Below are 27,150 nucleotides of genomic sequence, written 5' to 3' on the forward strand. Positions count from 1 at the left end.
AATTGCTATAAATAATCATGACCTAATAAGCATTCATAAAAGATGACGTTTGCAAAAAAAACTACACACATAGGCCATTATTCATTTAATTGCTGGTCTAGTTTTACCACACAGTGACCTAGAAACACGCATGCAACTGACTCATTTTGATTCACATGTTCATTCAGAAATCGAGTACTTAACGTCTCTCAGAGCCCCCAAAGATTTATGGAGATTTATTTATTTTAATTTATTTATTTTTTTACAGATCGTGATTGGGGCAGGTGGGGTGGTCTGAACACGGTCTGACTGTGTTGCACGGAAATAATGACCAGTAAGCAACACCTTTGGTTTCCTTCAGCAGCACCAAAGAAATGCTTGAACCCCCCCCCCCGCCCCCATGTCAACTCAAGAGAACTCATATCTGACTGCATGTGTCTTTCACACATGCAAGATTAAATCTGAAACATTGAAGAATGCAGATCCTCTGAGACCTGTGGGGAAGTATTGTCAGACCCGTCTGTTCTCCTCTTTCAAGCTTTTATCATCTACTGCACATAAGCAGAAGTCAGACTGTTGTGAAGAGCAAAAAATAGACAGTTGCTGCTTCTTAGAGACTTTCTATCATCTTTTTAATGTTCGGGCTGTGCGCGGAGCTGGGTTAACCACATGCTGGCTTGTAGGAAGGGGAGGGCTAAACCGGTGCAGCCATTTTCGTACAAAAACTGAAAGTTTGTTCATTAAACGCCGTCATGGGCTGAGTGCCGAAAAAGGCAAATGTGCCAGATGTACAACGGTTATTGGAACTTTGAAAGACAAACTATCTCAGCACATTCTAGCAGGAAGCTTCTTGAGGATCTATTTTGGAGGCACATCCAAGCCCATGTTACTATTTTGATCTCTTAAGCAACATCTCTGCGGTGTGTAAAAAGGAAGAGCTCAAGACTGAAGGTTTCAACATGTGGAGAAATTCGCAATAGTGCAGAGGAGAGTGAGTACATGAACTAACTGAACCAGCCCAAAACATGTAAGTATAAACATTTTCTTTCCTTAAAATCTTTTTTTGTACTCATTTTCCATTGGAGAGCTTAGACGTAAATCAAAACTGGAAAAATCAACCTAATTTTGCTGCAATCTCAGAGCAAGATGGCTCTTCAGTAGATTTATTGTACGCTGCTGGGGTTAACCCCAACGCTAACCCTCACCCAGCTCTGATCTGTCCCCAGTCCACGCAGTCCACGTGGTTAGAAACCTGCTTATGCTTATGTCCAGGGCAGTTCACAGTCAAGTTAACGGGACGACAGCCATCCCGTGGAGGAGCAGCAGGAGGAGGCTGTCGCTGCTGGAGCAGCTGAAGGGCTGTCAGGAGGCCTGGTGTCCCGGGGCACCCTGGGACAGAGAGGGGGCCCACGCCGCTATCTGTGGGGCACCTGCCGGGGTGAGCTGCCCATCCTATTTAATACAAAAACCAACGAATCAATCAGTTTTCAATAGGATGTTCGACCAGCACAGAGAAATTCTTAACTTTTCCAATATTTTAAAAAGTCCTTGACACTTCAAACACAGATTTACTTGTTAGAGGAATACAGATCTTGCGTTTACGTTAATATATTCTCACACACGTGAGGGCATTTGGTCGAGAGCAACCATTGAATGAAATATGAAGTGGTTGTTGTTTTACCATCATTAAACAAAGTCACAGATTTTGGGTCTGAAATTTACAATATCATGAGAAAATTTCAAAATGTAGATCATCTGAGTTGATTGAAATTAGCTTTTTGTTTATTCTGTTCTCTCTGGTCATCTTACCCGTCTCATACTTTGCCCATCACTGCATGCCCCTTTCAAGATCCTCTCCTGTCTTTCCTCTCATTGTTTCCCTCATCTGCATGTACTTTAACTGACATCATCCTGTCGGCTCTGGCTTTGTTTTCCTGCTCATGTCTTCTAAAAACAAGTAGCTTTGAGACTCAAACAAGCAAGCCAAACATATTGTGAGGAGCCTGTAATTTTCTCTAACAGCAGACGTGTTCTTAACCACCTTGAACGCTGACATGCACCCCTCAGTAAGAGAAATGTAGTTCCTTTTTTTTTTCCTATTTGTGTAATATCCGATAGCATATCAAACAGCGTTTTGGGGCTCAGTGCAGAAGTACAGTGTCTACACTTCAGGGGAAATGACTGTATAAATGGATTTTTCTGCTGAAATGTGAGTAAAACAAATTAATGTGATGTGTTTTTCTTTTGAAACAAGACAAGCAAATAATTTCTCAGAAGTGTAAAACTCAAACTGGCAGTTGCAATTAATTGACTGTTTGATTGTTTTGTGCTTTGGAGGATATGCATATGTAAATTTTTTTTCCCCTGCTTTAAGTGGAAAATTAACCCTTACCCTTTCAGAGATTAGTAAACAAAAGTGCCATAATGTGAAACTTTGCATGTCATGGGGATTATATTCCAACCAGTTCTGTGACGTTCATCCGTTAATCTTTGCTCGACGGGTTTCATGAATGACTAATAGTTGCTGTTCTGCATCAACACAGACTTATTTATTCAAATAATATCTGCTTGTCTGTGTGTTCAAAGTTGGTGACTTCTCATAACCTTTTCTTTTTCTCAATTCTTATGCACACTGAACATGAAAGCCACTTCCTCTGTGTGTCTCTGTGTGCTGCTGTATGAGAGCATCTCTGAGTTTAGTTGTGGTGTCTCTTGTTCGTTGTAACGGGGATTGCATGTGCATGTGTTTGCCCAAGTAATTATTTCTCAACCAGCAGCTTTGCTCTGTTCTAGTCAAAAACAGTCAGTGTGTTTCTTTTTTCTCTCTACATTAGAATTTCTATGCTGACAAAACTAAGCCAGTTTTAGTTGTTTATATGGTGTTGTGGTGTTTTCACATTTTTCAAACTGAAACCTGTCAATGCAAACACTACAGGCAAGAAACCTTTAACAACTTGTCATCATTATCATTGCTAATTCAAGATTAAATCAATCTAATCCTGTTATAGAAAACCTGACATGATTTTTTTTTTTCTTTTCCACCCTCAGTTATGCTTTTTTTGAAGTCCATGTGCTTGTGTGTCCTTTTCCACTGATCTCTCCTTTCTGCGTTGTTGCCATGTAGCTCAGTAAACTTTTAAAAGCAGACGTCTACCTGTTCAGCAGCCTTCCTAAACACACCACTTAAATGAGTCACCACGTGCGTGCATGCTTCTGTGTGTGTGTGTATTTATGTGTGGGTGGGTGTCCTTCCCTCCAGAGTTTCCTGGTTGTGCGGGACTCCGTGACATCGCAGCCCAGTGTGTTGTGTGTTTCTGCCGGAGAGGAGAATGGAGCCATTGTTGATTACACCATCAAGAGCACCGGCAAAGGTATGGACCAACAAGTACCTTTTTTTTTTTTTTTTGGAGGGTGTGTGTGTGTGTATGCGTGTGTGTGTGCGTGCATGCGTGCCTGCCCGCCCGCCTGCCCGTCTTCTACTTCCCTGTGTGCTACGAAGTGGTAATTTCATGACTCATTACTTCTGCTAAAACTGAACAGTTTCAGTTGCACAATGAAGTAATTTATGGGGCACTTAGATTTAATATTATTGACTTACAGGTGAGAGCAGGACATACTCTGTCACACCCTCAAACTGCAAATTCTGGTTTTTTAAAACTATTAACTTCATTAACGAGCCGATCAGACTCACACCCATCTGTGCTACTTTATGCCACTGCTGCATATTCATGTTGTATATCTAAAAATAAAAGCAACACATCCTGCAGCAACCCTGCTCAACATTAGACAGTAATACCATTTATGGCCAAGTGATGAAGCTGCCACACCAGCTCATCTTCACTTGCTTTGTTAGTTCCCAGGAATGTGTTTAGGTGTTTTTGTTTTTTTTGTCAAAACATTTCTGAATGATTCTAATACAACCCCCCTTGTCTGTCTCTATTTAAGCGTTCCAGTTGTCTGAGTCTCGTCTCTCCTTCTCTGACTTGGCTCAGCTGGTGTTCTTCTACTCACTGACCAGGTAAGAACCTGCTCTGTCAGCACATCCTTTTAATATCTGTTGTGTGTTTAAACTTGGGCTGTGTGACATTTTATTGCTGCTGTGCATCCTGGCACGGCTCTGCTAAAAATCATCTGTGCATTCCTTTGTCTTAAAGATTCACTGATGCATCATAACACTTTTGCAAGTTTTTAGCTCCGAGTTCAGTTAAAAAAAGCTGAATCCACGGTCCGTTCAGGTGCAACCTTAAGAGAGGGGGCCCATTTTAACAAATGTCTCGTGCTGGTGTCACTTGTTCGTCTGAATCAGGGATGTGCTGGCTGTTTGTCTGTCAATTCCCCGGTGGATCTACGGTGTAACTGACAAGAACAAAGATCGTCTGTCTCAACTTGAACCCAGTGAGTCCTTTCTTGGGAATTTCTGTCACATCCTTCCCCAGAAGACAAATAACAAAAGAGCAAAGTATTTTTTAATCAGTACACCTTTTTTGCCAACAGTAAAGAAATGACAGCTAAGCATTTCTGGGAAGAATGTCAGACAACGGAATTTGTGATATATTTTTTTTGACACCTCCTAATACAGAAACTTGGCTCTGCTCATCAGCCGACCAATGCACTGACGAAATGACCCAAAGGGAGCCAGAAACCGTCATGTGCTCCATACAGGTATGTGTCTATTACTGTATTATCATTCAGGCTTGTATTGTGTGTACAGAGGATATTATGTGGGAATGTACTCGGAAGTCAAACTGCTTCCCCATTTACTTGTTTGCAAATGAGGCAAGCCATATCAACACTTTAAAGCAGCATGAGTCAATATTTTCACAGCGTAGTCTGTTGTCGTGAGTGTTTTCAGACGTAGCTTTGTTCGGGGAAAATGCCCACCACACCAGCTGGTGAACATAATGAAGCATTTAGAGTCATTCTGCTATTGTTGCTCTACGTCTGTCTGATGTTTAAATAAAGAACCTAGGCAGAGGGTATCAAACAGTTGCTTTCTTTTAAACCTAAGTTGTGGTATTCAACATGTCACACCACGTCTTCACAGTTTGTGTGTGTGTGTATTTCTGTGTCTCCAGCTGACATCCACTAACGGGGCCCTGTGCATCATAAATCCGCTCTACCTTCATGAGCACGGAGATGATTGGCTTACCCAGAGGGTGAGCATGGCACCGGCTGCAAAACAGCCAACAAATTACAGGCGAGAGCGACGCCTCAGCACCACACGAACATGGGCCGGCTCTGGGCTGACGAAACGGGCCGTCTCATTGGACCAGGAACCCTCTGCTACCCTCATGGAGAGTTCTGGTGAGGACCTGCGTACTGTGTGTTAATTTGGAAACTGGCTGCTCTCACTTCAGAGGCAAAATATAAAAAATATACTGTGGTAATGTTTGACCATACCCAGGTTTTAAGATTGGGTTATTTGATGGGAGGTTGTGTGAGGTAGTAATGTATGCTATTTGAAAAATATTTAAGATGTCTGCAATCTCCATTTAAATGTGCGTGTACAATATTTCCAGCTTTTAAAAATAGCTCTCTCTGACTCACTCAGCCATAAGCCATGAGCCATAAGTGTGTTTGTGTGTAGGAGCCCAGTCAGTTAGTGGTGGAAAAACATCGCAATATCAAAGGAAAGTGCGGTTTTTATGATAGATCTCTGGTTAGACAGGATCACTTCAAGACGTTAATTAGATGAGGTCACTGCAGGGCAGTTTCATAATCCAGCTCTCCTTGTCCAGGTCTAACCAGAGCCAAGTCAGCTGATTCACCACATTGCCCCCAAATCCCGTTAACAGCAGATACCCCAGGCGGGGTGGTCCTCAGGAGGCCCAGCCAAGATTCTGCCATTAGTTTGCCACACAGGGGAAGCACCGGGAGTCTGCCACCATCTACTCCCACCACCCCCAGAAACTCACTTGGTGCAGCTCTTGATCTGCAGCGCCAAGGCAGCCCCGTGCCTCAGTCTCCTCACAGGGTTTCCTGGATTGAAGATGGAGTCTGGCTGCCCCCACCCAGGCCCTCCTCCTTGCTCCAACCCCCGTCTCTGGAGCTTGACTCATTGTCGATCAGCAGCATAGAGGAAGAGCAGGAGTCCCAAATGCCAAGTCCCTCACCCCACCACCCGTCAGCACACCGCTTGGCCGACAAAGTCAAGAATCGTCTCTCGGCGGTCAGCCAGGCGCTCGGAGGCCTGGTGTGTCAGAAGAAACGGCTGACCAATCGTGTGCAAGAGCTGAGCGACCGGAAAGGAGGCTTGTTTGCAGAGGCCGTGAAAGGTTTTGTGGAGATGACGCTGAAGAGGGGAGCTGATCCTGATGGGGTCACGGGGTCAGAGTTCTTACAGGAAGTGAGAGCATTACTTACATCACTGAGGGAGACACTGCTGGACTTTCCAGAAATCCAGATGCTGCTTGACAGCATCACTGACCTAAGTGACGCAGAGATCGGTGAGTGTGTTGACGAATAGACTTACCACTGATGATGTACGTTTCAGCACTGTTTGTTAATATAACTCACGTGACCTGTGACCTTCCTGTAGACTCATTGGTGGAGCTCTCCCTCCACAAGGTGGCGCTGAAGCCCGTCTCTGTCCATATTTACTCCTGCATCCGCACCTCCCGGACCAATGATGGCACCTTCAAGCGTCTCCAGAGCAACCTGAGTTTGCTGGAGAAAAACGGCATGGAGGAGCTGGGGGGGTCAGCAGGAGTAGGAATTCCTGACAGCGCCAGCCTGGAGCGGATCCAGCAGAGGTGGACTACAATGCACGAAGCTTATTCCCCCAACAAGAAGGTCCAGATCTTGCTCAAAGTCTGCAAGAGCATCTATCACAGCATGACTGCTAATGCTAGCTCAGGTAACCTGGTATTCTGATCATTACCGCTTCTCGAGCTCTAGCTCCATCTGAACCCCTTAAAATTCCCGTTCTCCTCTCGTCTGCTGCAGGTCAAATATTTGGAGCAGATGATTTTCTGCCCTGCCTGACGTGGGTGCTGCTTCGTAGTGACGTGTTGACTTTACAGTTGGACACAGATTACATGATGGAGCTGCTGGACCCCACACAGCTCCAGGGGGAGGGTAAGGCAGATGTCACCTTTTCACGCTTTAAATTCCCACGACGGCACCGCAGACTGTCGTGGACAAGCTATCTGACTCTCAGCTTTCTGTGTTTCCTTCACTTCAACAGAGATTAGTGATCACAATTCAAACTTCTGTCAGACAAAAATGTACACATCACTGATAGGTTTCGTTTTTTTAATCCCAGCTTTAATGTGATAACCTTTGGCCACAGCTTGTGATGCCACAGTGATTATTAATACAACACACACACTGATATTTAAGCATTTCCTCATAGTGATTAAATTTTATTAAAAGTGCAGGTTTAATTCAAACTCATCTGGTAGATGGTTTCACTCCGGAAAATTACAAACTAAAGTCACTGATTGTCTTCCTTTGCATATTCTCCACATCAACAGGTGGCTACTATCTTACGACTCTATATGCTGCTCTGTACTACATCAGCAGCTTCCAACCACGGCTGGCGGCCCGTCAGCTCAGTGTGGAAGCCCAACACTCCCTTAACCAATGGCACCGCAGGCGCACCCTGCACTGCAACCAATCCCGTCGCAGCATGCATCGGCGGACCATCCGCAGGCAGACGTGTCGGGAGAGGGGGCCGCAGAACTCCGAGACAGAGACTGAAAACAAAGGAGAAAGTGGAAGAGAAACTGATCCTGATGAGTCACAGCAGCAGACCGAGAGCAGCAGCTCAGAGGCTCTGCAGCCGCTGAGAGAGGAGATGGAGAGGGAACAAGAAGGCGAGCACCAATCAGAGACGGCTCACCAGGAAGAGGTAATGAGGAACGAACAGGCAGACAGACAAACTCTGTGTAGAGCTGAAGAAGAGGATAAAAGAGGATTGGAATGGATAAAAGAGGAATAAAAAGCCTGAAGTTAACAAACATGTCTCCTCCTGGTCAAAATCCTCTTCTGAAGAAGTCACTGTAAGCTTTTATTATTAACACACGTGGTGTCAAGAAATTTCACACGTTGCCAAGCTGGGATGTGGGCCACCGCTGGTGGGTATCGCAACAGATCTGAAGGGTCAAAATATGATTAAAGGGATAAAGTGTTATTTTTATACAACATTTTAGCACTTTTCTTCCAAAACACTGGACACCAAGGTCTTCAAGCTTTAAACCGATATAACATTTTTGTTGAATTGGCCTAAATGAATCCTAGTTTGTCTTGTAAAGAAGAAAATCAACACAATCAGCTGATACTTCTTATTTATATTGGATTACTGATTTGAATTCATTATAATTTGTTACGTAGCAGCACGTAGAAGTATGTTAAACATACACCAGTGGAGGTTGTATTTGTCCCACACTTTATCGTTTCATTCATGTTTGAAGCTATTAAATGTTGTCAGGTGCCACAATATTTGGAAATATTTTATATTTTGTTAATTTAAGTTAATGCCATTTTAAATGTGTAAATACATTAATATAAAAATAGGACTTTGCTGAAAAGTGCTATTGTTGTACATCTTTTCAAAACTATTTCCGGCAGCCTTTTTTTTCTGGCCTCCGGTCAGTGCTTTCCATTTATTACAGACACAGAAGCTGCTTAAAGTTAATATTCAACTTGATTGAGTTCAGATAAATATTTAAAAATCACCTTCCTTACATGGAGTGCGTTACACCTTCATACTGCTCTATACGTTTTGTCTGTTTCTACCTATTGTGAGTCTCTTTCCAAAAATCCTTTTTCTCACCTTTACACTTTATATTGGGTTTAATTTTCGACAAGACAAGAAAAACAGCTGTTGAATCACAACACAAAAGAGTCAGCTCAAAGTGAACCCTGAGCAGAGGTGTGTTTTAGGACCACGAGAGGGCAGCATTTGACCTACGGTGACTCTAACAGCTCTTTGAATTTGATTAATTTACACAAGTCTGATCTTTAATTTGGATTAAAAATAAATGTAATTAATGACAGTATTGTTATTAGGGAATATCTTACACAGAGGAAAATATGGATTAGTTTTCAAAAACCCTGAGAAACCATATCAGTGCATGTGCTGATATTGTCCAGCTGCTGAGACAGAGCAGGTTGGTCTGCTCTGACCCATGAAGCCTAAACACAAACACATTCACAAGGACATTATTTTTTTTAAAAATCATAACCTAAAGTGCAGCACGTGTCTTGAGGAGACATTTCAAATATCAGCATCACAGTGACTGAACAGGTTAAAGCACCAAAATGAGCTGAAGCAGCCAGAAAGTGGCAAGTTAAAGCCTCAACAGGGTTACATGTAGGAGAAGCAGAGGAAGAGCTGGAAGAAGTAGAACTGGCAGGTGAAAATGAATCTAAAAGATGAAGCGCTGGAAGAGGAAGTCAATACTGACAGAAGTTTAACAGCTGAACAGTAAAAATAAAAATAAAAAGGAGGTGTCAGAGTAAAACTTTCAAAAGTGCTAATTAAGGCAAGTAGCTGAAGTCAAAACATTTTAAATGGTTTGAGTTTCACTTTTTTTATTTTAACTCTGCACATCAGCTGCACAACTCACATTGCTGCCTTTTCAGAGTCAGAGCTAATTTATTATCCTCCAGGGGAAATTTGGCTGACCAGCATTCATGCATTCAAATGGTTTTCTGCAGCGGATGAAGGCGACAGAAAATAATGAGCACTTTAAAGTAGCTGAAGCTGAGGTTCAAGAAACTGAAGCGCCTGTTGGAGTTGAGATTGAACCGCCAAAACTGCTATTTTAAACTGTTAGTGATAGAGCGACACAAATCACACAAAACAGATGTTCACAGTTGTTTGTGCCTAAGTGAGCTGAACAGCACTAAAGTTACAGGAAAAACTGTTAAAAAAAAAAAAAAAAAAAAAAAGGAAATGAAAGAATTTGGCCAAAAAAAAAAAGTTGAAGCGGTTGTGGCAAATAAAGCAGCATCATCTCCCCTTTTCATTTGTTTTACCTGATTACTTTTTCTTCTGGTAATTCCTAATACCTTTTTTGTTATTGATTTTTTTTTTTTTTTTTCATCGATTGAAATATTCAGATATTACCGGAATAGTTAATGGATGCACATACATTGAGCATGTCCACATGTAAATAGTTATACAGGGGGGCCTCTTATGTAAATGTACACACACATATGGAACCGTCTCATCGCTGCATCCTAAATGACCGAGCCAATCAAATTTGCCTAATGAGACATCTGGCATTCTGCCTGCATGTGGATGTCAAGCCTAGAAACAGCTGGGGCCATCACACACACACACACACACACACACACACACACACACACACACTCCCTTTCTCTTCTCACAGTTTATCAGTGCTGTCAGATCAGGTGAGACAAAGAAACACAGTGCAACACACTGAATCTCACACACACACACACACAGCAAAGTTTAGGAAGTGTGGAGGAATGAGTTGTGTTCAGGACCATACTGGCCACTGAACAGTGTCACCAACTCTCTCTGCTACACACAGTTTCTTCACACATGTGATATATTATGCATACATGAGTGTGTGTAACGCTCTCACCACGGCCATAAATTAGATATATAGCAGGGAGTGGTGGCTGTGTGGGTTGGGGGAAGGAGGGGGGGGGGGGTACAAGGAAAGAGAGGAGAGGAGTGTGGTTGTGTGTGTGTGTGTGTGTGTGGGTGGGTGTGTTTGGGGGGGCACAGATGGCCATGGCCTGAGGCATTCGAAGTACTGCAGCTAAACACAGAGACTGCAACACACACGCACATACACAAGGAAGATTAAATGGGTGTGTGTGTGTGTGTGTGTGCGTGTGTGTGTTGGGGAGGGTGCTCATATATACAAACTCTTAAACATACACTGTATAGATGGAGGAATCAGAGACAAAGAGCCGCGTGTAGAACAAACACACTGCGGCGGTATTTCATTGGTGCCCAAGAAATCCTTTGAACATTCATGACTGACATATATAAATCTAAAAGAAAGGGCCACAGTATTTATATTCTGGTTAAAAAAAATATCTGCGAAAGTTTAAAATATTAGAAAAATAGATTTTTGATAAACGCCTCTACGTTTACTCAATCACCTGAGCACAAACTTGAGGTTTTGCTCTCCAGTTATGTTATAATTCACCACCATTCAGATAAATACCGTGTTTTTTGTCATAACAATGATTTAACAGAAACTGCAGCACAATCAGACCATGTAAACACTTTCCGTTCTTCATTTGTGTGTCAGCTGTATTTATTTCCAAATGACCCCACTGAGGGACTAATACAAGATTATCTTACCTTATTTTATTTAAGGAAAGCATTTTTTTAATGAAGAATGAAGCTTACTGCAGAAAACTCAATGGAAATGAGTGAGCACATTATATTAATATTATGGTATTAATTATGGTAAGAGATGAGAAACAATCAATACCTCAGCTCATGGTCCAAAAATACAGACAGTGCGGCACAAAGTAGCACAACAATACTGCTGAGTTTGCATTGACATTTGTGTTAAAATGTCAAAGGACCTTGTAGAGTTATAAATTCATTAAAATCTTCGTCCACGGTGAACAATATTGATATTCACTGTGCCTGCAGATGCCCTGCGTTGCTCAGTGATTGTCTTCAGTTTACTGTCCTGTCCTGCCTTGTCCTCATCTGCCACTTGTCCCCTGTAATGCATGTATGTGTCATTGTGTTGGCTGCGGCCTTTCAGTGCCTGTCACAATCAAACAGCTTCATTCTGTCGCGGCTCGTTCACACACCCACAATAAAACTTTCCCTCTTTCTCCGCACGACCATGCTGGAGCTTTTTCCTTCCCTCTGTGTCATTCAGCCCCCTTTTCTGCTCTTCCTCCTTTTCCCCCCACTGCATTCCACCCCCCCACCCCCCTTTATGCCCTCCCCACCCCTCTTTTACCCCCCTCTCCCTCCCACTTGTCTGAACTCTGACAGGTGTGTAATTGAATGATTAATGACTGCTAGACTAACCCCCCCAACACTCCCACACATGGACGCACACTTTATGTTAAAATGAAACTGTACATATTTATGCACACACATATTCATGCACTCACTCACACACACACACACACACACACACACACACACACAGCCAAAAACATTTGCACATTACACACGTGCATTCAGTTTGCTTCAACAGGGCAAATGCTCAAATTCAAACCAGTAGGAGGAATGATGGAAACGTTGTAGGGAATGTAGCAGCACACTCGGTTCATGTGAAACATCCTGCACATGACGGCCAACCCTGTGTGAGCTCATGACAACCACGCCGCTGTCGTTTCAACGACACATCTCAACTTTCTCGTATCTCAACTCCACCATCAAAGATTTGTTTGTTTCGCCTCATTCAAGCCTTCAAATTTCAGTGAAATCCCTGATTTGTGGAGCTCCGTGGCTAAATGAGCGGCCGCAGAGCAACACACACCACCCTCTCCATAGCATGCAAGCCGCACACTGGAACACAAACACATCCAAGCACTTTCTCTCTGCCGCCTCCTTTCCATTTGTCAACATAAAGGCAGATTTTATGCAGTGTAATTCACACCATCTAATGGAGCCGGTGTTGGAGAGGGACAGGGGCAGCCAGTCACAATCTGAGGCTATGACTGTGAATTACGTTGTGTGACTGAAGGCCGTACACTGATATATGAGTAAATATTGTGAATATGTGCTCTTTTCTGGTTGTGATATGGAAGGGTTTATGCATTTCATAATACTTTTTTTTTTTTTTTTTTTTTTGTAAATAGCTGGAGAGAAAAAAAAATCCAGAAGGTTGATATTAATACATAATGAATAGAGTCTGCAGTTGTACAATAGATTGACACATTCAGTGGCTGCAGGATAGAACACGCACATTTCATAGCTGGAAAAAAATAGTCCAACATTTTCTGCAGCACAACTAACATTTTAGCCCGTATCTGTGAAAATATAACGATTACAATAATTCCAACTGGCACACGTAAAACTTCTTAGGTACAAATTAAATGGGATATTTTTTGGTTTCTGCTAATTTACTTCTAGACTGGTGTGTAAGTCTTTAATAGTGTTAATTCTGGGTATGTGGAAGTAGCAGAACTTAGTTCCCTTTAAAAAAAAACAACAAAGGTATAAACTATTTTTTGCCTGACAACAAGACACATAATGGAAAACTGGACTAATTTAGGACACATTTAGCTTAACATAAAAATTAGACGCAGTTCGCTGCACTGTATTGGCAGTAAAATGTTGTGTTGTCCCACAGAGAGGTTTGTAGGTTTTCAGATGTTAAAACACGTTACAGTTCATCTGAAGCTCCAGCTGCCAGCTGGCACAAGAGAGAAAACAGCTTTGTAAATCTGCAAAGATGAAAAGATTCTACCAATTAACATTTAACTATTTATTGATTGTCTGAAGTGTGGAGACAACTCTTGATGAATACAGGAACTACATTTGATGCTAATTATGTCTGTCAGACTGGTAGCTGTAGTGTTTGTAAGCTATGCAGCAGCAAATAGCTCCTTTTATAAAACATCTAAGTTTAATTGATTTACAGGCGTCTGTATCGCTCGTCTCACAAACACACCTCGACAGTGAAGAATCACTTTGGGAAATGCCAATTTGTCGTCCGTAGTGACCATGAAGCTGAGCCAGGAGACAGTTAGCTTAGCAGAAAAATACAGCCGTATACATGGCAAGCTCACTATCTGGATGGCAGATTTGGTGTAATGCACCCAAATGGCCCCACACGGAGGTTTGTGGTAAACCGGAGCTCGCTGTCGAAACAGTTCAGATGGAAACAAAAAATGGTTTTAAGTGACAGTTTGAGAACAGCGAGCCGGCGGGGAGGTGAAAGAGTAAAAGTGAAGAGCTTGTCCTGAACCACATGGCTGAGGACGGACAAAGACAAATGAAAAGTGGAGGGGTGCTGAGGTCAGGACCTGGGTGCCAGGGACAACAGCCATTTCCTGTTGACCTCTGTCTGAACTCTGGCCCCTGACCCTCCCCCCTGCCCTGGGCTAAATGGGGGCAGGGAGAGGAGAGGGGGGTATTCTGTGTTTGTTGTGCGTTTGGGGGTGTAGGGTGGCGAAAAGCTGGAATTTTGTATGAATGTTTGCCGGATGAAAGGACGTAGAGTAGAAGAGGGGTGAAGGTTATGGATGGGAAAAGTTCAGGGTGACGACGCAGAGGTTTGTTTAAGTTTTGGGTGTTTGTAACTGGGTGACACATTATCCTTAATTCAGGTGATAAACAAGCAGAAAAGAAGAAAGCGAGGGCTGAAAAAGATCTACAGAAGGCCACACAGAGGTCTGGTCAGAACTATAAAACACTGAAAGACGTGGAACTTCTTCGCTCTCTGTGAAAATCCGGTCCGTGTGACAGATCGCTGCAGCTGCAGCCTGAGGCCTCCGTCAGAGTTAAACAGATAGTCAGAGGAAGGGACAGAGTGACGTGACTTATGGTTGGAAAAGAGCAGGAAGATTGCACTATTTTTCAAGAACATGTCCTGTGACAGTGTAGGTGGTTTATTGTGAGTGTGTTGAACATTAGTATAAATCAGGAACACATGAGCGGCTTGGGCTTTGTTTAAAATTTGTGCAGCGTGTTTTTAACTTTGCTTCGGAAATCAACAAAAAAAAAAAAAAAAAAAAAAAAGGAGAGTGCTTAAATTACACATCTGTACACCATTTATATTTTATTGGTGTTTATTCGATTAAAATAAGTTGAATAAATCCAACATTAAGAGACTGTGAATAAAAAAGCTCAGCGTAATGACTGCATCCAGAGCTGTTGGATTTATGAAATGTTCTTTTTGTTTGGCAGAAAAGTGCAAATCTGCAAAATGACGTGGGGTTTTTTTTTTTTATGAGCTGTTTTTGAACTGAACTGACTTTATAGGTTATAAGGTTTCAGCAAACATGTTTGGTGTGTCCTCATTACATACTGAATACTGAACAGTACAAAACGCCGAAATGAACAAGCTTGCATTTATTTTGGTCATTAATTCTTCAAGTTTACTGAAAGTCTGGCTTGTTTGAGGTGTTAAAAGATGTCAGCAGAAGAAATTTGTCTTCAGGAGGTTGTTAAAGGTAGAGAAGGATCGCTGACATTGATAAACAATATTCTTCGGAGAAACGCGGCCTTGGACCGGTCAGTCCAAGTAGACGAGCGGAGAAATAATCTTGATTTTCTACAACTGATGTAGTTTTTATTTATCAAAAACAGGTTACAGGCCAATAATTATTGTATATGAGGAAATGTTCATGTCCATGTTTGGTGCAAACCCAAATTACATTACAAACACATTTCATGAACACAGCAGTGTAAAGCTTTAGATGGAACCAAAAGTCAGAACACATTGCAGGTTCAATGCTTCCCAGTGAGGGAAAACAAATTTGATTCAAGTGATTTAAAGACGAAGCTTTTTTGATACAAAAGTGATATTTTCTTGAAGGTCCATTACTAACAAACTGTTATACTGTTGATGTTTTTGCAGTTAGTCAATAACAAATTACTGCTCTGACTGACCTGCAGTTTCACCTTTTCGGTTTTTAATACTGGCCCACTATCTCTGATTACAACCTGTGTATTTAAAAATAAATTGTCCAGAAGTGGAATCAAAATCACACCACACACACAGAAACAGATGACCAAGACCAAGTCATAGAAAAAAAACAACATTTTAATACTTTTAATACTAATAACGATATTTGCCATCATCATTCAAAACAGAAATGTTTCAGCGGGCCGAGCGGGCGGAGAGCGAGCTGAATGTTTAAAGAGTCCTTTGGCTGCAGCTCCTCTCACACACCGTCGGCTGTGACACAAACATGTACTAGAAATGCTTACAGAAGTTTGTTTGTGTATGTATGTGTATGTTTATCTGTGTGTATAAATGGCTTTCGGTGTAGTGTGTGTGTGTGTGCGCGCGTGTGTTGTTCATGTGTGTAGGAAGAGATCCTAAGGTAACGGACGCCGGCGTGTTGGCGCCTTAAGGAGGTCAGTGGTACGAGAGCGAGGCAGACTGGAAGTCATTCATAGTGTTTAGCTTCATGCTGAGGAAGAGCACTAACATTTCAACAAGCTCATGTGAAGCTGCGTCTGCCTGGAGTGGCACACATAAATAGAAAAATAGAATAAGAAAAAACTCAAAACAGCTTTAAATAAAGTACGTGTGATGTTGTGAGTCTGTAAGTGTGTGTGTGTGTTTGTATCTTTGACAGTCAACGAGTGCAGGAAGACAGGGAGTAGTGAAGGCGTGTTTACGGGATCAGGTCCCAGCCAGTAATGTCTGTGTGCTGTGTTAAAAAGTCTGGATATGAATATTCAGCTGTCTCTATGATCCAACCGAGTGTCAGCAGGCATGATGGGAAGTGTAGTTTAAAGCATGTGTCTAACCCACAGGACACAGTGGAAACATTTGGAGAGGAGGAAGCACTTCTACTCTGAAAGAGGTATGGCTTAAACCTGTGGGTCCAGACTGTGTGTGTGTGTGTGTGTGTGTGTGTGTGTGTGTGTGTGTGTGTGTGTGTGTGCGCGCGTGTGTGTAATGTTTATGTCTATGTGTGTGTTAGCGCGTGGAACAGCTACATTGAGGTCAGTGTCTTTCAGTGGGGAATGTAAACTTTCGGAGCAATGTGTCTTTTTTCTTTAAATAGTGTACTGTGTGCGTCATTACACTTACGCAGCCACACACACACACACACACACGCACACGCACACATATCTCATCACACACACACTGGTATGCACATTCGTACAGTAAATTTCCATCACACACACACACCCCAACGACTCCTGCAGCTAATGTGCATGGATGTCCAGTCCCTGCGCCAGAAGCGGCTCTGCGGGATGTGCGTGCGGCGGCGGGTGGAGCAGCATGGCGGGGTGGGGGTGTGGGCCCGGGTACGGGTGGAGGGAAGGTCCCGGGTGGGGAGGGTAGCCTGGCTGGGACAGGAGGGCACTGGGATAGTCACCCTGCAGAGAAGACATCCCCTGGAGACCTGGCGGGGGCAGAAACGGCGTTGAAATGTGAATTTAATGGAATCAGCTTTAGGATTTGGCTCCATTAATGTGGAGGAGGTCCATTTTTAAAAAGTTTAAATGACTTCTCCTCAGTCAAGTGAGTTAGTAACAGTGGCAGAGGGCATTTTTGATTCTTAAATCAGTAACTGCTCCGCAGTGCAGAGCAGGAACTGACGACAACATAACTCTCAATAAGCGGAGGCTGCTGTGGAGGTAGATAATAAACACTAACACATCACAAAATACTACTGTGCATGTAAATATTCAAATTCATAGCATCTAAAGAAAAAGCACAAGAAGTCAAAATATTAATATTAAAATATGAATTCACCAAATCTTTTAAAAAGACCAACAGCAGCTTAAACAGGCTAAATAAAATACGAATGCTTTTAAAAAAAAAAAAAAACAAAAACAGTTTGATGTGCCTGTGCACGTGTTGGGGACTATTTGCAGTGGCGGATTAATTACACGTTTGGCACTCCAGTGAGCGTCATGTGTGGGGTTAAGTGTGTGTTTTTGAAGGCTGGTTCATGTTTGCTCCTTACAGGCTGCCGTACCTGCCGTCCGAAGACCGAGATGGGCCTGTCCTTCAAGCCCGTAGCCTCCAAGCGCTGCTCCTTCTGGGCTGTAGGGTCCACCCTGACCTGTGAGACAACGCATGCTATGAGATACAAATACACACACACACTTTGCTTTACACACTGAGAGCTTGAAAACACCAAACCTGAGCGATTTGACTGGTCGATCATCGGCTGGACTATTCTCCTCCTGGCGTTGATAAACCTTTAGAAGGGTGGGAAACATAAAGAAAGGGTGTGTTTGGGCAGAGAGAGAGAGGGAGAGAGAGAGAGAGAGAGAGAGAGAGTTCACCAGTTAATGGAGAAGAAGGCTGACCGGGAGACCGCTAACCTTTTCCCTTTTACAACCACTTAACCCTTCCAGAGGTCGGAGTAAATCAGCGTTAGGCCAGAGCAGCTATCGATCGCCCCTGTGATAACTGATTGATCTGCATTGATTGCAGTACTTGGTGTACGTGTGTGTGTGTGTGTGTGTGTGTGTGTGTGTGTGTGTGTGCTGTAGCAGTGGTACAAATACAAACAAGCAATTTATCCGATTACACAATATAAAATTTGGCCTGTAATACAGATTCTTTCAAATTAGAGCCTATGTGTGTTTATTTGTAACTGAGGAGGATCGAGCATGAAGAAAGAGCTAATTGATCAGCAGCATGGAAACGCTCCGTATCAGTTTTTATATGTGTTTTTGGCCTCCGAGGAAATGAGCATGAGGAGTGAAAAGGGAATGGGGGAGCTGCAAATCATCCGATTATTGGATATTGATTTGCGATCCGGTTTTATGAACATGAAGCTAGTAGATTTTACGGCGCTGCAGCTTCAGAAAAATGCTTAGCGGGACATTTCTCCTTCTGTTACAAGCTTTTCTCTAATAAAGTAGATTACAGTCTTCTGTATAAGCCTTGTAACGGTGTTACCTTTTATTTAGTTAACATTTATTAACGCAACACTTCCACAATAAAGAATCACAGAGCGAACAGACGCGACTTCAGAGAGTGATAACGTTTCATTTCTGTCGCGCCAACGTGTAATCGACGCAGTAACGGCCACGTAGTCAAATTGAAAGTTGATGCTTTCCATTTAAACGGGACAGTTTAACTGATTATTGATAGGCCGTAGGGTGAGAGTTAGTGTATTGATTTGTTGTGCACTGACCAGTTGTTGACCTGTAAGATGGTCAGCCCCGTGTCCTGCGACAGCTGCTTCTTCTGCTCCTCAGAGGGGTATGGGTGCTGGGGAGGGACACACAGAACAAGGGTTAAAGAAATCCAATGTGATGTGATGATGGACTTTCTTGCTACGTGAATAAACACATGTGGCTCGACAGCAGTACGAGGCCGAGATGGAGAATAAAATGTGAACTCTCACAGTGAATATTAGCGAACTTCCATCTGAGTTCGCGTCCTCCTCGCCCTCAATCTCTGTCCCTATCGCTCCCCCACACACACATACTGTCATTTTTGGAGTAGAGCAGCATTTGGCCTGCCTCATTTAATAGCTAATTACTAACCTAAGCACCTCACCAACAATTATTCACTCCATTTCTACGACTTCCACAATTATTCACTAGTGAGTATTTGCATAATCGCTTAATCCCCTGATTTTTCATTTAATTTAATTGACCTCCATTATACAGTCGCCTCACCTCTCATTCCGTTCATGCCTGTGACGTTTCTTCCTCTAAATCCTCTCATTCTGCAATAATTCTCTCATCTGGAGCTGCTTTGTCTCGGCTGCACAGGGCAGTTTTAATCATCGTCAGAATTGAATATTTCCTCTCACCGACAGGTGCTGGAAGAGCCACGCTCTCATGATGTTCGTGGCCACTTTGGGGAAGATCCCTCTCTTTTTGTTGTTCCTCCTGTCTCTGTCAGACTCATCCTCCTCTCCTGTACTGGGGGAGGCCACGCCGCCATCCAGACCATCACCTGCAGGGAGACCGTGGGCGCACTCTGTTAGAGCCCAGCTGATTAAAGCGCTCACTGTCATTTGATATGTGCTAAAATATGTTTTTCATCACATCTGACCCTTTTAAAGCCAAATCATCTCCGTATTCCCAAACCAATGCAACGGTGATCATAAAAAAAAGAGGTTCCATGACTTGTGTCCTCGTACTCGGTGCATGTGTGCGAGTGGTGTTGCAGATGTGGCATTTGTGTACGTGCACGATTGTATTCCTCTGCAGTGTTTTTCTCTTGCATGCAGTATTTCAACTTTGTGTGTGTCTGTGTGTACCTGTGTCGCTGCAGTTGTCTGCTGTGCTGTGTGAAGGCAGGCCACAGGTGCCTGGTGTCCCCAGAGGAGTAGAGGCACATTCATCTGGCTCCCGAAGCCATGATGCATTCTGCAGAGAGAGAGAGAGAGATGCTGAGTTGGAGCCGGAGTGATGGGAAGTTGGGGAATTTCCAGCGAGAGCAGCGGCGGCCATTAATCATGCCGGTGGATGCAGCTGGACAGGTGAGCAGTGTGTTCCTGTTCAACAAGGGGCGTCTCACCTGCTCTGACAGACTGGTGCAGGATCCGGTGAAGTCCTCCATGTCGGACTTGGAGCCGCCCTCTCGCTCATCCAGGACCAGGTCTGTGGGCATTTTGCCCTTCAGACAGGTGATGTAGCGATGGCAGAAGTTGTCACACAGGTCGTGCACCTTTAGAAACAGGATTGCAGTTGTTAACAGCGCACGCTGTGAAAATCACGTGTCTTCAAACAATATGCACACGTTTATGTCAGGCTGATGTGAACTTATCCTCACATGCTTGGTTTCATTATTCAAATGCAAAAATGTCTTCAAATTCCTCAACATCAGGTATTAAGACCCCCTCGATTTATTATTTTTGCTATGTTGCAGCCTCGTGCTAAAAGCATAATTTTTCTCTCATCAATCAACGTTCAACATCCTCAAGGACAACGCAGAAGGATTTTTGCTCATTGATTTAAAAGGGCAAACTAAATTATCACACTGACATTAATATTCAGCTCTATTGATGACTCATTCTCTGGATCATCTTTGACATGTTTTGACACCTTGACTGGATTAATTAACTTTGAAACTGTTTATTTCCTTTCATGACAGTGTGATTAATTTTAGTGTTGTTTTGTAATTGAAATATAAATCCTGGATGTCTGATTTTCCCACAGGCAAATTAACATAATCCCCCTTCATCAAAAAAGTCTAGAAATATAAAAATAACCAAAATGAAACCACCAACCTTCTCTAACTCCAGTAAATGAAAGCGGAGCACCTGTATGGCCTGAATCATCTGTGTGGAGGACACTGCAGGTTAATTACTGATACATAATCCACAATGTGTTTGTGAAAATGTGCATTTCATTTTAGTGCGACGTCTGCGTGTGTCCTACCAAGTTGTCCAGCTCTGGATTGGATGAGAATATGGGTTTCTCCGAACGAATCTGCAACACAGATGTTCAACAAATCATCAGAAAAACTGAAGAGTCAGAGACGTTATTTGGCATCTGGTCTGCGATTGGCTCCCTCAGCTGCGGCTCACCTGCTTCGCAAAGGCGGCGATGTCATCGTTGAAGGATTCGGAGGAGCAGACGTCGCTGTGGTTGGTCATGCCGGGTAGGTGGGAGGTGGCTGAGAGGGAGGCGGAGTCTCGAGGCGAGCAGGTGGCCAGTTCGCACTTCTCAAACACTAAGGCCAGCAGTGGAAACAGTGGGTGACTGCACACACACACACACACACACACAGACATATCGACAGTTAACATACTGTACTGTACATAAACACAGTAACAGTTGACACAGTATAGACATGATACATTCACAGAAGGTGTGACAGGGAACTCAGTATTTATGAAACAGACGCCCGTTAACGCCTCACATGTATTTTCACATTCAGGACACAAATATGTCCTGCATGTTAATCTGCTCGGCCGTGCATGTGTAGTTTAGACCGTTTCTTTGGCCACTGACAGGAAACATAAATCACGGTTTCCACCACATCTTGGGTTTCAAACAGACTCACACCCACACATTTATACTCACCCATAGATCTGGTCTTTGTGGTGTTTGAGGGAGTCGGGGATGGTGGGTCCGTACTGTGGGGGAGGAAGCGGCCTGACATCATCCCCGTACCCCCCCACCGACATGCCCTCCGACCCTGAGTAGTGCACCAGCTCTTCATACTGAAACACAATTAGACGGAAAGACAGAAAACATGAGACACATTCGACATCTGCGGCCGCCTGACATCAAATCTTATTGTGATTTTATTATGTGGCTGAGCTGTCAGGCAGCTTCAGGGCCGCAGCTTACTGGACCAGCCCTGGTTAGAAGAGCTGATTCGGTCTGAACGGCTGCAGATATATTTGCTATAATATCAGAATTTACTGCATTGTCGTTCATTTACATAATCTGGCTGTGTATTTTTGAAAACTTCTTTTTCACTAGTGAATAACCAGATGATCGTTTTTCGTGATTAATGGACTAATAAATGCCCAAACAGACAAATTAATTTTACTTATTTTATCTGACTAACAGCTCAGCACCCAAAAAGCTTCAGTTTACTGCCGTGAAAGATTAAGAAAACGAGTTTGGACCAGTTCATCTTGAACATGAAAAAAAATATCTGCAATATCAAAATTGTTGCGAATGAATTCTCTGTTGATCAGTTAAGAGGACTAATTGTGTTAGTTTTTATGCGTGCACATGCAAATGTATTCGTTCGATTTAGTGATAGATGGAGTGCAGTTGGCAAACGGGAATAAATCGGTCGACTTCATCCAGAAATTAATCATTAAATAAGAAAAAAAATAACACAGATATGAACAAAATCTGAGAGTCTAACGCCCTTTTACTTCTGTTTAATACTTCCAATCATATACTGTGATGTGTGTGTGTGTGTGTTTGTCTGTGTATATCCGTAACGATCTGCGGTGAAGGTTACATGCTGCTGAATATTCTCCCTCTCTCAGGAGTGTGAATAAGAGCTTCCTAAAGCAGTTGGATAACCTTAAAAATGCAGAGCAAGTCAGGATGAAACAGCTGCTTTTTCTTTTTTTTTTTTTTTGGGGTGGTGGGGGGGGTTCTTAAATAGTGTAGTGTCTGGTGTTTAAAGGGAAAGACAGAGAAAGAGAGATGAGCTCCCAGGAGCCTGGAGTTCTTTCTATCGTCTCCTGCCTCCTTTGACTGGAGACCAGACGGGAGCCGTGCTGAGACGTCCCTCACGACCTGCTGTGACAGCCTCACTGGGCCCAGCCTGACGCACACTGACATGGGATGGATCAGACACACATATGGCACGCTCGCACACACACACAGATCCAGTACACGCCGCCTCACATACGTGTCTGGCTGCCTTCTTTCCTCCCCAGTCTCTCTCTGTTATGTGGAGCTAATTTGTGCTTCACTGCAGCTTCTGCCTCTGAGGCGACGTTGCTGTGGTCAGCAGATCTGCCTCTGTTTCTCCTGCTGCTGGATTAAAAGGGACTCCCGGTTCAGTCCCACGGGGGCCACAGGGATCACAGGGGGTCAGCACCTGCTCTGTGATCTGGCCCCGAACACCTTTCACTCCTGTGCTATTTTAACCGAGCCATAAAAATGATCATTTGCTTAGCCTCGGTTGTTTTTTGTCTTGTGGGCACGACTCACCAGGCAGGCAACCACGAGATGTTATAATTTACCCCAGAGGTGTCTGACATCAGTTCAGTTTCTTCTTCTCTCAGATTAAAAGTCATTCCTGCTTATTTGTATCACCATCAGGGCTCCTTTAAAGAGACTTTCCCCCAAAGTGTCCAATTTGGGATGTTTTTGTTGCTATTTGCAGAAAGGAGAGAGCCCAACAGTGAAAGCTGACACAATTATTCATTCGTATCTCCTCTATCTCGACCTCTGGGAATTAAATAAAAGATAAATGAAATTATTCCTCTTCATGTGCCAACGCTGCCCTCCAGGAAACCCTTCTGCAGGACCCCTGGAGGTCTCTGGACCCCTCTTTGGGAACCACTGTCCTAAATGCCTTATCAAATTATTGTATGTCAGAGTCCCATATGGCCATCGGGATCACAGAAAGCACCTGCTCAGAGGCCCTGGCCCGGGACACCTTCTAGTTTTTATGGAGGCTGGCTATTAACACAATCACCGATATCGGATTGCGCGTCTCTCTTTACGCACGGCGCATATCGAGTTTCCCCGCGTCAGGCGGATCAAAGCGCACAAGTCGAGATGACAAATTCCGCGAATTTTCACTTTTAACAGTCACGGAGGTGGTCAACAGGCTTCAGATGGCAGGACAGCGTCTCCACGGCAACTTTTCATAGTGTTACTCCAACAGAAAAGTTATCAGTCATGTTTGGGTTACTTCGGTCAAACCCCAGGGCGTCAAAAAAAAAAAAAAAAGAGAAAAGAAATAATAAATAAATTAATTTAAAAAAATCACGAACGACAGGGGTATCATAGAATAGTTTGGAAGAACTGGAATTAAATTGTCTCAGATACATAGAAAGAGTCTGAAATTAGGCCCCTAATTAGGTTTGGTCACATTTTTCAGACGTACTAAAAAGTCACAACTCAATTAATAAACCTCCATTACAGTTAAGAATGACGAGTCTCTTTTAGCTTTGTAAACATTTAAATTGTAATATAATATAATATAATGGTTAATATATAAAAAGAGGTTAATTTAACTGAACTGGATTGAAAATAGTAATGCAGTAATAAAAATCAAATCTAATATTTTCTTTTCTCAGTGCAACAATTCAGCTAAAAGTGAATTTGTTTGAGATTTATTTTATGCTGAGAAATTCTTGAAGTATCCAAAAACACTTTGATGGATTTGATGGTGAGTTCTTCTGCATTTTTTAATAAACTAGGCATTCAAATTTAGGGATACAAAGACATAGCCAAATTGTTGATTTGTTTGAGTTGCCCTAATAATAGTCAGGCAGATTTCGAAAAAAGAACCACAACAGTATTTTTAGCAGGTGAAACAACAAAACGAAACAGCTGCTGCAAATCCAGCTTCTGCCTGAACATCAGAAACTTTTTGAAACACACATTTTTTTTTTTTTATAAATTAACACTTTGTCTGCCTTTTATTCATGCAAGAAAGTCATCGTTGTAAAGAAACTGAACACAACAATATATGTTAGTTAATTCCTCTCTTCAGTACACAAGTCCATCTTATTCAGGAAGTGAATGACTATAATTCATTTTGAATAACTTTATTGCAACTTTATTTTAAGCGGCTGTTGCACTTTAGTTGTGGTGTGTGTGTGTGTGTGAGCTGTCTGTTTTCATACAACAGTGATTTTCTGTCTTCACACTGTACAACCCTAATTGCTCTCTTCCACTCAAGTCTCAATCCGCCTGCTGCCCGTCAGCCTCTGTCTGCCTCTCCTCCACCACCACCATGCCTCTGAATCACTGTAGCAAAAACACTGACCTACTTACCGAGTTGAAGAGCTGCATCTCCTCCTTTTTCTGCCTCTTAATGACCTACACTTCTCTCTAACCCTCATGTCCCATTATAACGCCTGAGTGGCATCACACAACAATAAATCCACACTATCTAAAGGAGGACGTGAATATCAGACCCGAATCAACAGAGTGTTTTAGGATATTGCTGACATCTGCTTTTGTAAGTTGTAAATAACCTGCCAGTGAACTGCATTTCACCTTTTCAATAGGGGATTATTGGAGGGAGGAGGGGAGGGAGTGTGTGTGTGTGTGTGTGTGTGTGTGGGGGGGGGGGGGGGGGGGGGGGGGGTAAAAGTTGTTTGTCACTGTTTCTCTGCAGCATCATGCTGAAAAACCATTATGTTAGTTACTTCTCTGCTGGCACATTTCTCTGCTGTTTTCCCCTAAACACTCAGCCCATGCCAGCACAGTCCACCAGGCTGTTTCCAAAGGGCCTCCTGTTTTTTGTGCGTGATTACTAAACCCGAGCAGAGACTGGCCAGTGCAAAGAGGATTCCCAACCATATGCTCCCATTATGCTTTTCTCATTTCCCTAATTAACTCTTCCTCCCCAGTAGTAAATAAATCTGCTCTGGTCTGAGCCATTCACATAGTTAAGGATGAATAATAATAATAAGAAGAAGAAAGGAAAAGAAAGGGAAAGAGAGAGGGAAATAAAAAGACCTACCCTCTTCTCCATGCGACTCGACAGCCAGTCCCACACCGGAGATGATGATGCGCTGCTCGGCTAGTCCAGCGAGCTTTGCTCCCTTCCTTCCTTCTGTCCCTGGAGTCCTGGAAATAAAAGTGCATGTGTTTTGTTTGGGGTTTTTTTTTTTTTTTTTGTTCTTGTTGTTTGTTTGTTTGTTTGTTTTCTTTCCTTATTTTTGTTGTTGTTGTTGCTGTTTTTTTTATGTGCATTAGCAAGTTGTAAACAAAATTATCACGAAGCACAAACGACCTTTGAGGTCTCAACAACAACAACAACAACAACAAAAACAACGACAGCAGCAGCAGGACCTGTGTGTGTCTGTATGTGTGTGTGTGTGTGTCTGTGTGTGTGTTTACTCCAAGCCCATCTCGGTTTATATTACAACATGATGGGACTGGAGATTTTATAGCTGTCTGATATCCTGATGCCGTCTTGCCCCCGTCAGCTTAATGCTTCATAACGCGGAGAGAGGCAGCCTAATAAACGCTCCAGTAAAGCTCGCAGCCTATTAAAAGCTATTGGAAACGCTGTTTCACTGCTGATTATGTTGAGTAGTAGACGGCTCCGGTAAACGGTGTGAAATGTCCCACCGAGACGTAAAATACGCTGCCGGATCCAGTCCAGTCCTGCCCGGGGCCGGGTCCGGGTCCGGGTCCGGTGTAGTCCAAGAAAGCGCAGCGGCGTAGAAAAAAAAAAAAAAAATTCACAAAAAAGAAAAAGGAGGAAGGAGGAGAGAGAGAGAGAGAGAGAGAGAGAGAGAGAGACAGAGAGAGCAGCGGCTTCCTGCAGCGCCTCGTCTCCGACTGGTGCGCCTCTTCTCCGGCTGGCAGAGCCTCGGGATGCTCGGTGCTGCTGGAGGTGGGGGGTGGTGGGGGGGGTGGTGGTGGTTGGAGGAGGGAGGTAAGGGGGGAGGAGAGGGAGAGGGAGGGGGGGTCAGAAAGCGTCTCTTTCCCTTTTTGGCTCCTTGTGCTCGCTGTCCGCGCAGCACACGGCGACAGGCTGGAAAATGTCACGGCTGGGAATGAGCGATGGTGTTTTCAGACTCCAGAGGAGCGAAGAAGAAGAAGAAGGAGGAGGAGGAGGAGGAGGAGGAGGAGGAAGAGGAGGAGGAGGAGGAGTGATGGTGCTGTTGGTTGTGGCCGTGTGTGGGGAGGCTTCGGAGGGTCAAAACGCGACGGGGTTCTTGCCCCCCTCCCTCCCTCCTCCTCTTCCTCTTTTACTCCTCCTCCTCCTCCTCCTCCTCCTTATCACCAACACAAACGCCAGAGCAGCAGAAGAAGAAGAAGCCGGAGAAGAAGAAGAGGACCCCCTCTCGGTCGTTTTATCTCTGCTCTGTGAGCTGATATCACTCCTCCGTCACCCACCCACCCTTCCTTCCTTCCTTCCTTCCTTCCTTCCTTCCCTCCTTCCTCCCCTCCTTCCCTCCTCGTCCTCGCTGCAGCTGCGC

General features: G+C 43.5%; 2 protein-coding genes across 4 annotated transcripts; one reads left to right on the plus strand and one right to left on the minus strand.

The window, feature by feature from the left end:
* The first annotated feature begins 334 nt into the window (after positions 1-334).
* On the plus strand, positions 335-16,428 carry rinl (Ras and Rab interactor-like). Of its 3 annotated transcripts, XM_029517861.1 has the most exons (12): positions 335-1,006; positions 1,252-1,417; positions 3,239-3,350; positions 3,925-3,997; positions 4,286-4,374; positions 4,559-4,641; positions 5,055-5,283; positions 5,718-6,425; positions 6,518-6,835; positions 6,925-7,056; positions 7,455-7,831; positions 16,379-16,428. In XM_029517861.1, coding segments are annotated over exons 1-12 (2,334 nt in total). In that variant the 5' UTR covers positions 335-1,004; the 3' UTR covers positions 16,424-16,428. The 3 variants fall into 3 exon arrangements, with proteins under 3 accessions (XP_029373721.1, XP_029373720.1, XP_029373719.1); XM_029517860.1 differs by lacking the exon at positions 16,379-16,428 and having other exon boundaries at positions 342-1,006; positions 7,455-9,881; XM_029517859.1 differs by lacking the exons at positions 335-1,006; positions 16,379-16,428 and having other exon boundaries at positions 1,033-1,417; positions 7,455-9,881.
* Positions 16,429-16,777: 349 nt separating this feature from the next.
* meis3 (myeloid ecotropic viral integration site 3) lies at positions 16,778-25,812 on the minus strand. Its single transcript, XM_029517862.1, has 12 exons — positions 25,680-25,812; positions 21,581-21,720; positions 21,082-21,256; positions 20,933-20,983; positions 20,782-20,832; positions 20,070-20,219; positions 19,810-19,918; positions 19,357-19,502; positions 18,730-18,806; positions 17,724-17,782; positions 17,557-17,643; positions 16,778-16,977 (listed from the first exon to the last, which is right to left on the minus strand). The coding sequence occupies exons 1-12, from the start codon at positions 25,689-25,691 to the stop codon at positions 16,778-16,780; spliced, it is 1,257 nt and encodes a 418-aa protein (XP_029373722.1). The 5' UTR covers positions 25,692-25,812.
* Between the last annotated feature and the right edge of the window lie 1,338 nt (positions 25,813-27,150).

Source organism: Echeneis naucrates, chromosome 13, assembly GCF_900963305.1.
Source record: "Echeneis naucrates chromosome 13, fEcheNa1.1, whole genome shotgun sequence".
NCBI classification, from domain to species: domain Eukaryota; kingdom Metazoa; phylum Chordata; class Actinopteri; order Carangiformes; family Echeneidae; genus Echeneis; species Echeneis naucrates.

Bases quoted from the DNA above. Each gene is read 5' to 3' on its own strand.
- rinl (XM_029517859.1), top strand. From the start codon at position 1,238: ATGCTTATGTCCAGGGCAGTTCACAGTCAAGTTAACGGGACGACAGCC. The intron at 1,418-3,238 runs GTGAGCTGCCCA...CCTTCCCTCCAG, and splicing joins TCTGTGGGGCACCTGCCGGG to AGTTTCCTGGTTGTGCGGGA. The intron at 3,351-3,924 runs GTATGGACCAAC...TCTCTATTTAAG, and splicing joins CATCAAGAGCACCGGCAAAG to CGTTCCAGTTGTCTGAGTCT.
- meis3 (XM_029517862.1), bottom strand. The intron at 21,257-21,580 runs GTGAGTATAAAT...GTGTGTGTGCAG, and splicing joins CACAAAGACCAGATCTATGG to TCACCCACTGTTTCCACTGC. The intron at 17,783-18,729 runs GTCAGTGCACAA...ACCCTTCTAAAG, and splicing joins ATCTTACAGGTCAACAACTG to GTTTATCAACGCCAGGAGGA.